Below are 17,964 nucleotides of genomic sequence, written 5' to 3' on the forward strand. Positions count from 1 at the left end.
GAAATCGGAGCTTTCTGCTTTCTATGCCTGTATAATAGAAGCTGAACGCTGCCTTTGTTGTTGGATGCACTGCGTCAGATTTTGAGTGACCTGCTTAAGACAAAATCCTCCAGACATCTTTCCTCTGGATCCTCTGAGTAACAGTGATTAAGGAGCTGAAATGCGAGTATTATAACCATGTTGTGCTCCCAGAGGAAATGAATCTGCCTTAAGATTGTCTCAGAGAAATAAAGCAGATCTTAATATTATATATTATCAATATTCATTGATTTCTGAACTGTTTCTCCTGAACCTCCTCTAGAAAAAAGAGGAGGAGATTAACCTCAGCATTTCATTGTGAGAAGTTCTGGTGTTGAAGGAGAAAAGGGCGAGTTCTCCTTCAGCAATGACAGACTGCAGAGAGAGCTCTGTGATCTAGAACAGAGAAGTATAAGACAATAACGAGAACCTACACTTTTCGTATGGAGAGATTACTCAGCCGAGACTGTGGCGTTTTATTTCTCAGGGAAAAACGTCTTAAGAAAGTGGCTTAAGTCTCACTCTGATTTCAACCTGGACTTAACCATGTCTAGTAGAAGTATCTGAGACCAAGAGGAAATCTCATTTAGGATATTTCTGTCCTCTGGGCTGGACTGATCTCACAAGACTGACCTCACCAAAATTCCGCACACAAACCGGCAGGCTTTGTCCAGTGTGGTAGTTTAGAGGTTTTCACAGTTTTAGGCTGCTGTTTGAGTCACTGGCGTAGGAATATAACTTACGGGACGGCAGGAGACCCAAACGCAGAGAGGAAGACCCGTGAAAAAGGGTCTTAAATTAATGTATTGAGGTGACCGTGTGATTTGGTGTGCACATTGGAGTTGAGGTGGCTCAAAGCTGATTGGCAGGCCATGGAGTTACCGCTGTGTCACCAAGCACAGGTGACAATGGGGGGAAAAAAAAACTGAGAAAAGGCGAACAAAGGGGACGCTGAAAGCAGCATGCTCAAACAAAGGTTGAGATAGAAAAGTAAAATAAAAAATGATCAAAAAACAAAAGACACTTCCTCTGTGACTATGAGAGGACGGCCGACTTAATGTTTCACCCGATTTCCTGAAAGCTTTTGTAAGGCTTTGGAGCCGTTTCTTGCTCAAGCCTTCTTTTTGGTTTCTAAGCAGTTTTGGGGCAATTTCTCACTTTTGGTTTTCCAGCCATCTTTCCTCTTTGCTTTTCTTTTTCCTTTCATTTTGTTTAAATACCCAGCTGGACTAAGTAGCGTACCGGTCACCCCTCTACAAAGGTGTGACAAAGAGCTTCTGCTTGCCACAGCCTTAAGTAGAGGAGTCCAGGTGTGCCAGGTTGGGCCTAATCAGCTCAAGGGCTTCTGGGAATTGGAGTTCCCTGAGCTTATGGCACCTCGCTGCCATCGCTGGCAGCACAAGCTGGGCCCTTACAATAACAGTGTTGAAGTTTAACAGTGAACTTTCAATTTCATTTTTCAGTGTTAAGTTTTGTTAGTGTTAGCTTGTTTATTGCATATGTGTGTAGCATCAGCTTTATTTTGACTTCTTAACATTTTCATTATTCAGAGGTTCTAGTGAAATTCAGGGAAAATGTACACAAATTACTCATTTAAATTACTCAGACAAATTTACCTTTATTACTTCACTCATTATTTTTTTGAGAGTGAGCTCATTACCCACACATTTATTAAAACCCAAACACATCTGTAACATCTGGAAACCCATCATTTACTGTTGAATTATGTTGAAGTTTGTAGATGTTTACTATGTTTACTTTACTATTAATAAAATCATTTTATTGTTCATAAATGAGTTTTGTCTGCCCAACTATTCTTCATACACATTTTACATTATTTTTACAGCATTCTTTGCACGCACTCAGTCACTGCCTGTTTAAAATGATGAATGGATGATGCTGTATGAAAACTGAGGTCAGTTGATACAGCCCAAAAACAACTTAAAATGAAATATTTGGGTTTTTAAAATCTGTAATATTGAGGTTAAAGCGAAAGTCAGGATTAGGTCCAGGATGAGGGTTAAGGTTAGATTTAGGATTAGAGTCAGGGAGAGGGTTAAAATTAGGTTTTGAATTGAGGTTAATCTTAGGGTTAGGATTAGGGCCAGGGTGAGGGTGATCATCAGGTTTTGGGCTGAGATTAAAATTAGTGTTAGGATTAGGGCCAGAGTGAGGGTTAGAACTTTTTTTTTCGGCTGAGGTTAAAATCTTGGGCAGGGTGAGGATTAGGATTAGGTTTTAATTTGGGGATAAGGTTAGGATTAGTGCCAGGGTGATGGTCAGAATTAGGTTTTGGGTTAAGGTTAGGGTAAAGATTAGGGCCAGGGTGAGGATTAAGTTTAGGGTAAGGTTGGTAAGGTTATGTTTTGTGTAATGTAAGTAACATTAACAGTACATCTACTTAATGTACTAACAGCAAATCTTCAAGATATTTATCTCAATATATTCAGACACTTCACTACTGCTACTTCTGATATGTTGTTGATGTGTTACTGATATTATCCATCCATCCATCCATCCATCATCTTCCGCTTCTCCGGGGTTCGGGTCGCGGGGGCAGCATCCTGAGCAATGAAGCCCAGACCTCCCTTTCCCCAGCCACTTCCACTAGCTCCCTGGGAGGGATTCCGAGGCGCTCCCAGGCCAGCTGGGCGATATAGTCACGCCAGCGTGTCCTGGGTCTTCCCCGGGGTCTCCTCCCCGGTGGACTTGCCTGTGACACCTCCCAAGGGAGGCGTCCAGGAGGCATCCTAACAAGATGCCCGAACCACCTCAACTGGCTCCTCTCGACGTGAAGAAGCAGCGGCTCTACTCCGAGTCCCTCTCGGATGACCGAACTTCTCACCCTATCTCTAAGGGAGAGTCCAGCCACCCTGCGGAGGAAACTCATTTCAGCCGCTTGTATTCGCGATCTCGTTCTTTCGGTCATTACCCAAAGCTCATGACCATAGGTGAGGGTGGGAACATAGATCGACCAGTAAATCGAGAGCCTTGCCTTATGGCTCAGCTCTTTCTTTACCACAACAGACCGGTAAAGAGCCCGCATCACTGCTGACCCAGCACCAATCCGCCTGTCAATCTCCCGCTCCCTTGTACCATCACTCGTGAACAAGACCCCGAGATACTTAAACTCCTCCACTTGAGGCAAGAGCTCATCCCCGACCCAGAGAGGGCTCTCCACCCTTTCCCGCGTGAGAACCATGGCCTCGGATTTGGAGGTACTGATCCTCATCCTGGCCGCTTCACACTCGGCTGCAAACCGATCCAGTGAAAGCTGAAGTTCACGGCCTGATGTCCCCAATAGGACCACATCATCTGCGAACAGCAGCGATGTGACCCTGAGGTCACCAAACCGGACACCCTCCATCCCCTGACTGCGCCTAGAAATTCTATCCATAAAAATTATGAATAGAATCGGTGACAAAGGGCAGCCCTGACGGAGTCCAACTCTCACTGGGAAAAAGTCTGACTTACTGCTGGCCATGCGAACCAAGCTCCTGCTTTGTTTGTACAGGGCCTGAATGGCTCGTAGCAAAGAGCCATGTACCCCGTACTCCCGAAGCACCTCCCACAGAATACCCCGGGGAACACAGTCGAATGCCTTCTCCAAATCCACAAAGCACATGTGGACTGGTTGGGCAAACTCCCATGAACCCTCGAGAATCCTGGAGAGGGTAAAGAGTTGGTCCAGTGTTCCACGACCAGGGCGGAACCCGCACTGCTCCTCCTGGATCTGAGGTTCGACTATAAGCTGGACTCTCTTCTCCAGTACCCTTGCATAGACCTTACCAGGGAGGCTGAGGAGTGTGATTCCCCTGTAGTTGGAACACACCCTCCGGTCCCCCTTTTTAAAAAGAGGCACCACCACCCCAGTCTGCCAATCAAGTGGCACCACCCCCGATGTCCACGCAATGTTGAAAAGGCGTGTCAGCCAAGACAGCCCCACAACATCCAGAGCCTTGAGGAACTCGGGACGGATCTCATCCACCCCTGCAGCCCTGCCGCCAAGGAGCTTTTTAACTACCTTAGCGACTTCGGCCTCAGTAATGGACAAGCCTATTCCCGTGTCCCCAGACTCTGCCTCCTCACTGGAGAACGTGTCGGTGGGATTGAGAAGGTCCTCAAAGTATTCCTTCCACCGCTTCCTTCTACCATAATGATATTAATTACCTACAAACCACCAGTCAATACAGAGTTACTTAGTATTTAGGAATCAAATGTTAAGATTATGGAGTTTCGACAGATTGTGTGTTGAGTTTACAGTGCTGCATAGTTGGCTTTCACAGGTAGAACAGACCTGCAAATAATCTATATAGAGGAAATATATGATTTAAATGCATGATTTGAATATGAATATTGCTCTTCTTGATATGTGCAAGTACCACAAGTATCATCATTATTATAAGTCATTAACTGTAATGTGATTACAACAGTTTATACTGTATTTGTAACATGCAAATATTTTTACATTACATTTAACATTACTGTAATGTGTTCCTTTGTACTGCATTACCCCCAAAACTGTTTGTAAGGTAAAATGCTATGAGAGAGAAAAGTGAAAGGGGGGGTCTGCTCCCGGTTTCAGATGGTAATCTTCCTCCATTCACCAGCTTTTGTTCCAGATGAACATTTGTCTATTTTTTTTTCAAGCTGTAAACTGTAACGGTGGTTCGCAAATTATGGTAAACCCTCTGAGGTCAACTGGTGTGATCTTGTCTGCCTAATCAATATACCAAAAGTAAATAGCCTTGAATTATGGGTAAAGTTCTTGATCCATTCAACAGTTTTTCTTCATGACTGAGTAATCTTCAGTCATCCACTATGGTGGTCTTCCTTGCACTGCCAGGTTTTTTGCTATTGCCAAGCTCAGTAGTGCATTCTTGCTTCCTAACAATGACCCAAACAGTCCATTTTGACATGCCTAATGTTTTGGCTCTGTATCTGATTGACGTATTCTGATTTTTTAGCCTCATGACACCCGCTTTCCTGGAAATGACATCTCCTTGGTCCTGATGTGGGGAAACAGCTTTAAACACAAATGCCACATTTACAATTAACTTTAAACGTCTTGTTAGCTCATTCGTGCATGAACTAAGGGCACAAAAAGCCGTTATTGGCCAAGAAACAACCGAGCAGCCAACTGCTGATTACTGATGGACCCCTGGATTGTTGGGAATGCTGTATGTGTAAAGGGCTGAGTCACACAAATGTAAATATCTTTGACTCACAGACGTTAACATTACACATGAGTGGTTTGATACTAATCTGATTAAGGCTGCTACTATAACTAAGCTATGATCATGTAAACAGTAGAATTTGACTGTGATGGCCTGATGAAGGTCAAAAATATCGTTTAAAGACTCTTTATTTGATGGCTACCAGCAGAAGGACCTTATACCACATACATAAGCACTGAATGCCAGTTTATATAAAGATACTTGAATGTTCAAGAACAGCTAATGTGGCTTTAAGAGGTAAATCACATATTATACTGACAAAATGGGCTTCAAAATAACGTGATAAAGTAATGAGGTCATGAAACATTATTTCCAGGTAACGGAACTTAGAAAGCAACAGGTAAACGTTAAGAGCAACATATGGAATTAGACTAGTTCAGTTTCTCGTTACTGCATGAAGCAATTTTTAGGTTGATCTGCTGAGCCAATTTTTCACTGCACTGTTAGAAATGAAGGTACGATTCAGGTACATTTCTTGGTCATCAAGATACAAACAATATACATGTTCCCTCAAAGCTCCAGCAGTGGATTTAAGGTCTGATGGTGAAGCTTAAATCAGTTTCTCCAGGTGAAAAGTTAACTTAGAACCTTTATTTCTGAGAGTGTGTGCAGGATTTTTGTGAGGGGATGTGTTTATTCATACATATGGTAGAATATTTTCACTTATTGGTCACTTCTAATATTTGTTCTAATAGTTTGGAAATATATTGGGTTTCTGTCAGTCCAGTGTCACTCACATTTATGGCATTTGGCAGACGCTCTGATCCAGAGCGACTAACAATGTGATCATTTTACACAGGTAGTAGGTGAAGGTGGTGTTAGGAGTCTTGCCCAAGGACTCTTATTGGTATAGTGTAGGTGGGGACTGAACCCCAGTCTACAGTGTAGAAGGCAGAGGTGTTATCCACTACACTAACCACCAGTGTATGCAAACTCATTCATGGATTAATTTTGGCTGTGTCCTGAAGGGGGCACTTGCCATTGTAAACCCAGTCTTTGCTATTGCATATATAAACAGGACGATAAAGGAACTAGTCTTTTATAAAGCTCTCGGTTCAGTGCACGTTCTTAGATGAGTTGTGCTATAGTTTTATTCCAAATGTATTGTATTTTTCATTCCAAATTCAACATATTGCAGTACTGAGCCAAAAAACTCAAAATTATATGACTTATTTACAGAGTTTGTTGTTTATTTTTGGCATTTGTCTTATTTTGTCCACCTCCTGCATAGTTTTTCTTCCCAAATAGGTCAACCATACTATACGTCTGCTGGGCAGAGGGCCGTACCTTGGTGGGTTCTCTAATGTCTCCAATGTAAATGTGATAGACTCCGCTGCTGTTTTGACCAGATTTGTAGATGTCAGCACAGTCTCGAAACCTCCTTTCGCTTGGCATGGAGTCGGACACTGTCAGGAAAAAAACGTTGAAGTTGTCAGATTTAGTGCAGAATGGAAATACATCTGTAAAAGAAATGCAAACGCCACACTGCCAACATTCGAGAAGAACTTCTAGAAAATGCTAAATCTGAATTGATTTTAGGAATTCCCTCAGTTTGAGTGGTGGTGATGGGAACCAGGGGTGACCATGTCTACAACACAAATATAGACACTTTATTAACTATCCAAAACCACCAGTGAACCTACACGAGTCTTCTGAGTTGAATGTGTGATGTTGTTGATGGAACTCGTGATGAATCTGAAAAAAATATTATTTAGCTTCCCAGCCTCTCTGCGATGATTGGGTTGAAAACAATGTTTTTGGTTTTGGGCCTTAAAACCATTTCACGTGAGGGAGCTTTTAGAGGTGGACACCTGGTTCCTATCACCACCACTGCAAACTGCCTATAGATCTCATATTAAACCACTCGGAATGAATTTGTTTACATCTTAACCATTTAGTTGTGCAAAAAGTTTTACAAATTGGTGGATTTCCTCTTTAGGCACTCATGCACACTGGAAGTATCACAGGTAAAGCTGTGATATCTTGGAACTATGTTATCCAGGTAAGATATCTTTGCTATTGGAAATGTAAAGAGATCATTTTCATCACTGAAATCACAAAACTGGCTCACTCGCTGAAGCTGTGAAAGTGTATCTGTGAGCTGATATGTTCTTTGACCATGAAAAACACTGTGTTAGCTGAGCTTATCCACATGTATGAGACTGTTTTTGAGGTATGATATATTAATTATGCTTAAACAGAGCCAAAGACATTGAAAACAAGAGCTTACACCTAAAAACTGTGGTGTATTTATTCGTTTAGGTCCATGTAATTCATGTAATTCGCTATACTTGCTTAATGTACACCAATCAGGGACATCCTTACACTCTATATGAGTAACGCCAGAGCCCTTAAGCACCAGAACTGCTAAGACATCACAAATAATATTCAGTGGGGACACTAGGAGGCAATAACAATCTGATTCTCTTCAGAAAGGCCACTGGGGAGATGCAGGAAGGTCTAAACCTAAAAACTACACAATACTGCCAAAAGTATTGCTTTCACATGTATATGAACTTGAGTGACATCCCATTCTCAATCCATAGGGTTTAATATGATGTCAGCCCACCCTTTGCAGCTATAACAGCTTCAGCTCTTCTGGGAAGGCTTTCCACAAGGGTTAGGAGTGTGTTTATGGGAATTTTTGACCGTTCTTCCAGAAGCGCATTTGTGAGGTCAGACACTGATGTTGGATGAGAAGGCCTGGCTCACAGTCTCCGCTCTAATTCATCCCAAAGGTGTTCTGTGGGGTTGAGGTCAGGACTCTGTGCAGGCCAGTCAAGTTCTTCCACACCAAACTGGCTCATCCATGTCTTTATGGACCTTGCATTGTGCTTGGTGATGTAAGGCTTGGATGCAGCTGCTCAGCCATGGAAACCCATTCCATGAAGCTCTCTACGCTGTTCTTGAGCTGATCTGAAGGCCACATGACGTTTGGAGGTCTGTAGTGATTGACTCTGCAGAAAGTCGGTGACCTCTGCGCTCTATGCCCCTCAGCATCCGCTGACCCCGCTCTGTCATTATACGTGGCCGACCACTTCGTGGCTGAGTTGCTGTCGTTCCCAATCGCTTCCACTTTCCCACTGACAGTTGACTGTGGAATATTTAGTAGTGAGGAAATTTCACGACTGGACTTGCTGCACAGGTGGCGTCCGATCACGGTACCACGCTGGAATTCACTGAGCTCCTGAGAGCGACCCATTCTTTCACTAATGTCTGTAGAAGCAGTCTGCAGGCCTAGGGGCTCGGCTTTATACACCTGTGGCCATGGAAGTGACTGGAACACCTGAATTCAGTGATTTGGATGGGGGAGTGAATACTACTGGAAATATAGTGTACATGAAGAACCTGACTCACTTTACTTTTTTCCAATTTTTCCTTAAAGCTCAGTTGTTTTGCATTTACATACAATCTTTTGCAAAAGTTTGTGCACCCCTGGTTAAATTCCACGTTTGCACATCCAGAGAACACACTTCTCCACCTTTTAGTGCACGACTACTGTTTATTTGCTGAATTTTACATCTTGTGTTCTTCTCTGACTAAAATGATTATAAATACCAGCAAAGCCCCCGTCTGATGATGATTTTGAAGGTGTGAGAATTTTCGGTGCATTTTTGGGGGATGTTTTTCAAATCATCATTACAGCTGAGAGAACAGATCACTCTAAAGACGGCAATGAGGTTATGTTATAGCTGAAGTTTGGGGGGAGGAACATGCCTGAAACCCCACCTTCCTCCAATCTAACACCCTATAAATTCACATCCTCACCTTCCGTTCCCATGACGAACTGTTCGCAACCCCGCACTCAACCTTCTCCTCAGTTCCTCAGTCCTGCATCAGTCCTACTACAGCTATCAGGGGGTCTGGCCTTCTACAGGCAGACGCTGCACAGAAGTCCAGCCCAAGTTCTCAGAGTTCTCCCCCTCCCTCAATCAGTCTTCCCTCATACTACCACCACCATGTTGAAGGCAAGTTCTGAACTCATAAACTAAACTAAAGCTATCTAGACACCTTACCTCAGTTCGGCTTCCCTTTTTTCTGTCTGAAAGGATAATAAATTCTTACAGTGTGTCTTACAAAGCACTGTAAAAGTGTATGATTTTGTTTAATTGAGAACAATCTATCAACAATCAATCAAACAATTATCTTTATCAACTTTTAATCAGAAAATGTGGTATATGTTAAGTCTTTCATGGCACCAAACAAGAACAAGCACTCACTGCGTTTTGATTATCATTGTATTATGATTGTATTATTATGCAAATAATTATTGCTGCTGAGACAAAACCTTGTATCTCCAATTTCATAATTTATTTTTTTATAATTTGAAAAAAAGCAGTTGCCCTTGATCTTGTGTCAAAATTAAGATTACATGACGAACAGACCAACAGAAGAGGTCCAAAATTACTTGGAAATAAACATTTCTCCATCGACTTCGATTAAAAGTTAAGAATATTTTTCCTTGTCCTGTAAAATTTCCTTTTTGGAGATGCGAGGGTTTTGCTCTGACGGCGCTATTATGATTATTATTATTATGCAAAACACTGAATCTTGTCAAGTGAAATTGTCTTAAATTTAGTCTATATATAATATTTCTCAAGTTGAAATTGTCACAAGCTTATTAGATCATTTCATGTATTTGTAGCAATTTTTATCTCATTTTAAGCAAAAATCTCACTATACGGGCAGGAAACTTAGCTAGTTTTAGGAAATACGCAAACATAGTGAAAAATTGCTTAAAACAAGTATAAATGTCTAAGAATAAGTATAGAATATTATAACATTTGAAAAGATTTATGGATTTAATATAAATGTATAAACATATTTGTAGTATTATAAATATAAACGATGCGCTCATGTATTGCAAGATGTCCTTTTCTGGACTGTGACCCATCTTGCAATGCAAAGCGAGACGGAAAGTGATATGATGGCACAGCGTGATGTAACAGCGTAACCAAGTAATCCTTCAGAAAGCGCCTGTGTTTCTGTACCTGTCCCGGGAGACACCAGGCTGAGGAGCGCGTGAACAGACTTCATCAGCTGCTGCTGTTGCCTCTGCAAGGCCGAGTTGTTGCTGCTGGCTGCGCGTAACTGCCTCTCCAGAGCCGTGATGGCGGCCGTCTGTCTCCCCACCAGATCCCTCAGCCTCTCCTTCTCCTCCTTCATGTCCTCCAGCTCCGTCCGCTGCTGCGTCTCCAGCACCAGCACTTTACTCTCCAGACGGCTGCAGGAAACAAGGCACTCACATCAAAGCCCGGCTGTAGACGCTTGATTTGAATCGACTTGTCGTCCCACCTGTGACTGTCTGACGTTTGGCTCGTGGTGTTTAAAGCAGTGACTCGTGAGTTACAGTGATTTTATTTCTTTTTATCAGTTCATTTATATACATGTTTCTTTTGGTTTACATATGTTTACATGTCCAGACTCCAGTATATTTGCAGGACCTTCTTCGTCCTCTAACTCATGCTGCAGTTTTGCTTTGGTCTGGATCCTCAAATCTGCTGGTAGTTCCACGTTAAAAGCTTCCCGAGTCCTTAAGAAGAATCTTTTTAAAAAGAATCTTAAGATTTTTTCTTTTTAGACGTGTTTTTACAAGTTCATTGTTGCTTTATTTTTCTGTAAAGCATCTTGAGTTGACATCGTCATGAAAAATGTGCTATATAAATAAAATGTATTATTATTGTTGTTGTTATTATTGTTGTTATTATTATTACGCTTTAGAAAGACGATCCTTCTAGGGTTCTTTAGTAAAGATAATGGTTCTATTTTGAACCATGAACGCTTAAATAAACCTCTGCATGAATGAAGGGTTCTTTGCATAGTGAAATGGTTCTTCATATTGAAGGAAAATGTGCTGTAGATACTTCTACATAGAACCTTTTTGAAAAGGGTTCAGTGTCAAGCTTGTTACAACAGAAGAACCTTTTCTGGCACCTTACAGAACCTTTTTCATTAAACCATCTACAACACATTCTCCATCAATCTAAACAGCCTTTTAATATGCCAAGAACCCTTTAATCATGCAGAACCCTTCAAGAGCCCTTTTTTTTAGTTATGTAGGGAAATCACTTTGGCCTCTTGTGGCCTCTTGTGGTTCTTGAAGCATTCTCCAATAAAGAAAATGGTTCTGGATGGAACCATGAACACTCAAAGAACCCTTTGCATGATTAAATGGTTCTTTGCATCATGAAAGTGTTCTTCAGATTGATGGAGAATGTGTTGTATATGGTTCCATGTAACCAAAAAGGGTTACAGTGTCAAGCCTGTTACAATAGAAGAACCTTTTTTGGTGCTATGTAGAACCCTTTTCATAGAACCATCTACAATACATTCTCCATCAATTTAAATTTGAAAAAAAAAACACCTTTAATATGCCAAGAACCCTTTAATCATGCAAAAGGTTCTTTTAGTGTTTATGATTTTACATAGAACCATTTTAATTCCTAAAGAACCCTTCAAGAACCCATTTTTAGTTATGTAGGGAAATCACTGTGGCCTCTTGTGCCTAACTGCTTTAATTAAATGGCCAACAGAATGCAAGAAATATGCTAAAATAAATGAAATAAATTATTAGATTTATTCTTAGTAACCATCATAATAAACAATGTTGCTGCCCTGCAATGAAGTTTGTTAACAGGCTGTCATAACAGTCAAGGATTATGCCATGAACAACACAGTGCACAGAACTCCAGCCCAAGTTCTCAGAGTTCGCCTCCCTCCCTCAATCTGTCTTCCCTCATACTACCACCACCATGCTGAAGAAAGGTCTGAACTCTCAAACTAAACTTTAGCTGGCTATCTAGACACCTTACCTCAGTTCGGCTTCCTTTTTTCTGTCTGACAGGATAATAAATTCATCTCTAGTGTTCAGTTTGTGCTGAATAAAGAAAGAATCTGATTTTGTTCAACAGTCGAGGTAAGAATTACATAAACACCAGCTTGAACTTATCTGCCTATAAATCAGAGGCTAGGCCAGCAGTCATGAGTGTTTGACACCACAGGGATTCCCGAATGTTTGTTATTATTATCGTAGTGAGTTTGTATCATGTCAGTTCATCAATTCTGTCAAACCAAAGACTGAGAGGGATGTTTTACTGCACAACCGGATAAAAAATAACATATTAAACCTCTAGGTTTACATTGCAATGCCTCTTTAGCCATTAAAGATTTGTGAAATAGGTACAATATGTACAAAGAGTACTTAACATACTGAGCTTTTAATGAGCTCTATTCCACAAAGTTTGCCCCGCTAATCTAAGCGTATTGTTCACTAAGACTCTTCACTCTTAAAAAGGAAATGGCCTTGGAGCAGAAGATGGGAATCCCACTAATAGAGGGCACAGTTCCCATGTGCATGTTGGACCATGGCGCTGGGCCAGGTCAGCGCTGAGAGAAGACCACATCATTCAAGTTCATGTTCACAGCTCACCACTATGAGGCCATGTGGTCACGTAAACGTACTGTCCTGGCCCGAGCACTGCATCACTTACATGGATCCCATGTCCATGCAGCTCTTCTAATGAGTGAATTCATCTACCCTGAGGTCAGCCACTGCTGGCACAGCTTGTATCTCCATAGAAAATCACTGACTAATGGAACGGGACGCTCTGGAGCAGCTGTATATGAGTCTAAGGTCATTATGTCCAAAGCCAAGCGTGGAGTAGAGGGGTATAAAGCCCCCCAGCATTGGGCTGTGGAGCAGTGGAGCTGTGTTCTCTGGAGTGATGGAGCTCCATCCAGTACCTTTGGGATGATTATTGATCCAGAACTGACCATCCAATGTCAGGACCTGACCTCAGTAATGCTCACTCAAATCCTCACAGCAATGTTCCAACATCTAGAAGCCTTTCCAGAAGAGCAGAGGCTGATACTGCAGCTTAAACCCACTACTAACACCCTCATTTCAGAAGAAATGCTGCTTTTGGACATTATAGTGTGTTGCAACTAAGATGAAGACTCCAGTCCTTTAAAGGGCTGAGCCCAGTTCTTTAAAGGGCCCATATCCTACAATTTATTTCGTTCCAGTCCACTAAAGACACTTGTGTGGTTTTATTTATCAAAAATAGTTACGATTTATGGAACCCTGCTGGTCACATACCATATAAATAATAATAATAACGCATGGCCATGACTTAGTAAAGCATGGGAACGAGATAATTAAGTCACTGCCACGTCATAGTAAGGTGTGGGAACTAGATGCTAACATTTGGCCATGACTTGGTAAGTCATGGGAACTAGATCCTAATATGTGGCTGTGACTTAGTAAGCTGAGAGAATGAGATGATTAAGCCTTGGCCACAGCTTAATAAGGCATAATGTCATTCCCATGCCTTACTTAGTCATGGGCATGACTTAATTATCTCGTTCCCACACCTTACTAAATCGTAGCCACAGATTAGGATCTTGAGAGTCGGGATCAGGAGTGAGTGTTATGTTTTTGAACATTTAACAAAGTTTACATACAACAACAAACACTGTTGTTTCAAATAAAGCGAGGAAAATTCAGTTTTCCATGATATGGGCCCTTTAAACTCCAGTTTGTGCTTTGTGTACTAGAGATTAAGATTAAGATTAAGAGACCCTTATTAGTCCCACAATGGGGACATTTCACCTCTGTATTTAACCCATATGTGGTGTGGTGGGCAGCCCTATCCACAGCAGCCACGGAGCAGTTGGGGGTTAGGTGTCTTGCCCAAGGACACCACAGTCATGTTCTGTCGGCCCTGGGGATCGAACCGGCGACCCTCCAGTCACAGGGCCGGTTCCCTGACCTCCAGCTGTAGCAAAGGGAGACAAACTCTCTATTAATGCTCTTCATTTCAGAAGAAAAGCTGCTAATCTATAAAGTCATTAATTCGGTTATTACGGGATTAAACCAGGACTGAACTGTGACTGTGAGAACTAAGGGCACAGTTCAGCCCATCAGGGTCAAAAGTCAAAATTAAACTCAAGGCTGTTGATCGATTATTTTATAATTAAATTGCAAGAAACCAGACGATTTGTGTGTGTGTGTGTGTGTGTGTGTGTAGCCTCTAGTGTGTTATGATGTAAAATCCATGTCCTGTGTCCTCTTTTCAATGTCTTACCACCTTATTTGGTTTTAGTTGGATCTTGTTTGATTTTGGTAGTTTATAGTTCTTGCTTTTAAATCTTTCTTTCTTTCTTCTTATTGTTATTATTATTATTATTATTATTGTGTTTTTAGTACTCTTTATTAATTCTCTTTTATTATTTACCTATTTTAATTCATTTAACTTGTCTTTTTTACTGGTTTTACTTGTCTTTATCTCTTTATTTCAGTATTTATTCAATGTTTACCAGTTTTTTTCAATCCTTTCCTCACTATATTGATGCCTGGCCCCATTGCAAGTGAGGACCCTCAAAGTAATCTGAGTTTTAATAAAGGTGGATTGATTGATTGATTGGTTGATTGAAACTTCTTTCATTTTCCGTTTTGCCAGTGATGTAACGAAGCCGCAATGGGCTGCTAAATGGAAACATCATCCATCAACATCACCAGCATCTGCATCCACATAAGAGGCCATCAAACAAAAGCCTTGTTTAAAAAGCAGTGGCCATTCAAATAAAGCATCTTAACATGTGTCTCATTCGATCTTAATTAAGGGATACATTTAAATCTGTATAGTTACGTTTATATTCTGAATCTTCAATTTATCTTTATAATCTAAAAGTCATTTACATTTTTTTTTCACTCTCCAATTAAAACACTTCCCTACAGCGGCCTCTGGTGGCAGTAAAGCAGAGAATAATTACGAAAGCAGGGAATAAAGTCTGCTGGAAATTACGAAATAAATAAGCTCTTAGTCAAAACTTTCACTTAGTGTCGAAATCATAAATACGACATATTTTGAAGACAAGAGCAGACTGAAGTTATAATAATAAGCTCTGATATGCAGCCTGAAGGTGATTCAGCAGAATATCAGAGCTAAGATAATGATGTCAGCAGTGTGATTATTTAATGGAATCAGTCCTTCAGCAACATTGATCTGCTTCATATTTCGCTCTAGCTGAGCTCAGTGCTCTTGTTGATTTACATTTACAGCATTTGGCAGACGCTGTGCTTTACCATCGTTGCTTCTTTTCATGTTTTGTCAGATGGAACCTAATAAGTCCAAGCAGAAAGCGAGTTCTCAGGATTAGAAGGTTCTGTCTGCATTTGACCTGTTCCAAAAAAACCCATTTAGAAATCTGATAGGGTTCTGGTTTTGTATATTTAGAACTCATTTAGGGTGTCTGTCATGTTCGTGTATAAAGAGGCGTGTTCGACGTGTCAGTTTTGCTGTTTGGAACCCGAAATCTTTGAGACTTAATATCCCAAAACTGCTCAGAACACAGACAGAAACTAATAATTTCAAGGGTTTTTTTTTAGTTTTACATTTACGGCATTTGGCTGACGCTCTGATCCAGAGCGACTTACAATGTGATCATTTTACACAGATAGTAGGTGAAGGTGGTGTTAGGAGTCTTGCCCAAGGACTCTTATTGGTATAGTGTAGGGTGGTTACCCAGGCAGGGGTTGAACCCCAGTCTACAGCATAGAAGGCCACTCGAGACTGCTCCCTGCCTCGCCTCAGCTCTCCGCTGTTCTCCCACCTTATAAATAAACACCCAACAGCAGTGATTCTCAAGTCAGGAACAGCTCTGAAAGAAAGGTTTACTTTCAAAACGCTGGAACTGGAAATGGGAGGAGCGCGCTGGGCATTTCAATAACCCTTCACTCACTGAGTCACGATCTCCAGTAAAACGTCCACTATGACTGATGCTTTTACAGCTGAGATGTGAAGAAGTCTCTCCAGAGGAGGCAACTAATTCCACTTACTCAGTTATATGTGCTCAAGCAGAACTACTGCCTTATCGCCTCACTTTAGCCGCTCACGCTGAGGTACAAATTATCGTTTTACATTTACTTTAATTCTGTTGTGCTGACTCTCTGGGCTGCATATCCAGGCCTGGAAAACCTACAGAGGAACTTTACTTCAGACGACTTCTTTCACTGCCTCATCATGTTCTGGGTAGCATATATGGACAAAAGTATGTGGACACCCCTCCTAATTACTGATTTCAGGTGTTTCAGGTACACTCATTGCTAACAGGGGTATAAAATCAAACACATAGCCTTGTGGTCTCCATAGACAAACACTGGCAGTAGAATGGGTCATACTGAAGACTTTGTGGCACTGTCATAGGATGCTACCTTTACCACAAGCCAGTTTTTTTTTTTGTCATTTCTGTCCTGCTAGATCTGCCCTAGACAACTGTAAGTGCTATTATTGTCAAATGGAAGCATCAAGAAGCAACTTCACGCAAGTAGTCCACGCAAACTGCAAAAGAAAGCGTTGCATGTACCCTGCCACAATTTTACTTTAAAAGTTAAAAGTGGAATTATGAAGTCAAAGGCAATCGTCACTAAGAGTAAAAAAGGACCAAGAATTAAACATGTTGAGTTACATGACAGTAAAGGTAAAAAAGTGTTGATTGCTAAAAAATCATCAAGAAATACATATAGACTGATCTGCAAAATCATGCCACTGATATGCTTGAGCAATATACAATACCAGGCCTGTTCCTATGGTTGCATATCATCGCTGTCCAAAGAAAACCATGTATCTCCATTTTTTGCAATTTTTACTTTTCTGTGTCATTTGAGCTCAGCAGTCAACTCTCCTGTAAACATCTCCTGTAAACTTACTGTTTTGGGGATAGTTGCTTTTCTTTGGACAGCGACGATACAGGTAGATAGATACAGCCTGTACCAGAATTGTGCGCATATGCAAGAAAATTTGTGTGATTTGAATAAACTAATCACTATTACAAATTTTGGACATGAAGCCATGAGGCTGTTTCATCCTGGCCAGGCTCCGCCCCTTTCAGCTTCCAGTTCCGCTCCTGTCTCCCTGACTGTTTAGCCCCTCCCCCTGAGTCTGTGTATTAGAAGGTCCTTCAGCACCGACTCTTCCGTTGTTTATATCCGCTGCTTCGTCTGTCTGTCTGTCCATAGTTCACATCTGTAATCTTGTTTCTAGTTGTTTTCCTCTTCTCTTGTTTTGTTATATATAGGAGGCACATGATGCCTCCTAGAGTGTTTATCCTGCTTATTTTAATATATATATAAATATAACTAATATATATATATGTATATATATATATGAGTGCTGCCGCCTCACAGCAAGGAGGGCCTGGGTTCGATTCCCCGGCTAGGCAACCGGGGTCCTCTGTGTCTGCGTTTCCTTCGGGTTCTCCGGTTTCCTCCCACAGTCCAAAGACATGCAGTCAGGCCAACTGGATATGCTAAATTGGTCCTGGGCCTGAGTGTGTGTGTCTGTCTGTCTGCCCTGTGATGGACTGGCGACCTGTCCAGGGTGAATCCTGCCTTCTGCCCGATGACCGCTGGGATAGGCTCCCCATGAGGGAGAAGCGGCTTAGAAAATGTGTGTGTGTGTGTGTGTGCGTGTGTGTGTATATATATATATATATATATATATATATATATATAAACAATTTAGCTGTACAAACATAATGACATTTTATATTGTAAGTATTTTTCAAATATGTTAAGCTCAGAAAATACATAAAAATGATTTGAAAACATCTGAAGGAAAATGTCATATTTAAGTGTGTTCTCTCTAGAGGACATGTTCGCTTATTTTCACTTATAAAATTTACAAAGCATGTCATTTGTGGGCACGAT

The 17,964-nt window shown here is 41.3% G+C and overlaps 1 protein-coding gene across 1 annotated transcript in view; it reads right to left on the bottom strand.

The window, feature by feature from the left end:
- Positions 1–17,964, bottom strand: part of angpt4 (angiopoietin 4) — an 88,640-nt gene that overhangs the window by 18,949 nt on the left and 51,727 nt on the right. The window contains exons 4-5 of the mRNA XM_017718264.2: positions 10,247–10,479; positions 6,543–6,661 (exon numbers count right to left, since the gene is read on the bottom strand). Coding sequence (XP_017573753.2) covers positions 6,543–6,661; positions 10,247–10,479 — 352 coding nt within the window. The remainder of the gene's footprint in view (positions 1–6,542; positions 6,662–10,246; positions 10,480–17,964) is intronic.

This window comes from Pygocentrus nattereri, chromosome 26, assembly GCF_015220715.1.
Source record: "Pygocentrus nattereri isolate fPygNat1 chromosome 26, fPygNat1.pri, whole genome shotgun sequence".
NCBI lineage: Eukaryota > Metazoa > Chordata > Actinopteri > Characiformes > Serrasalmidae > Pygocentrus > Pygocentrus nattereri.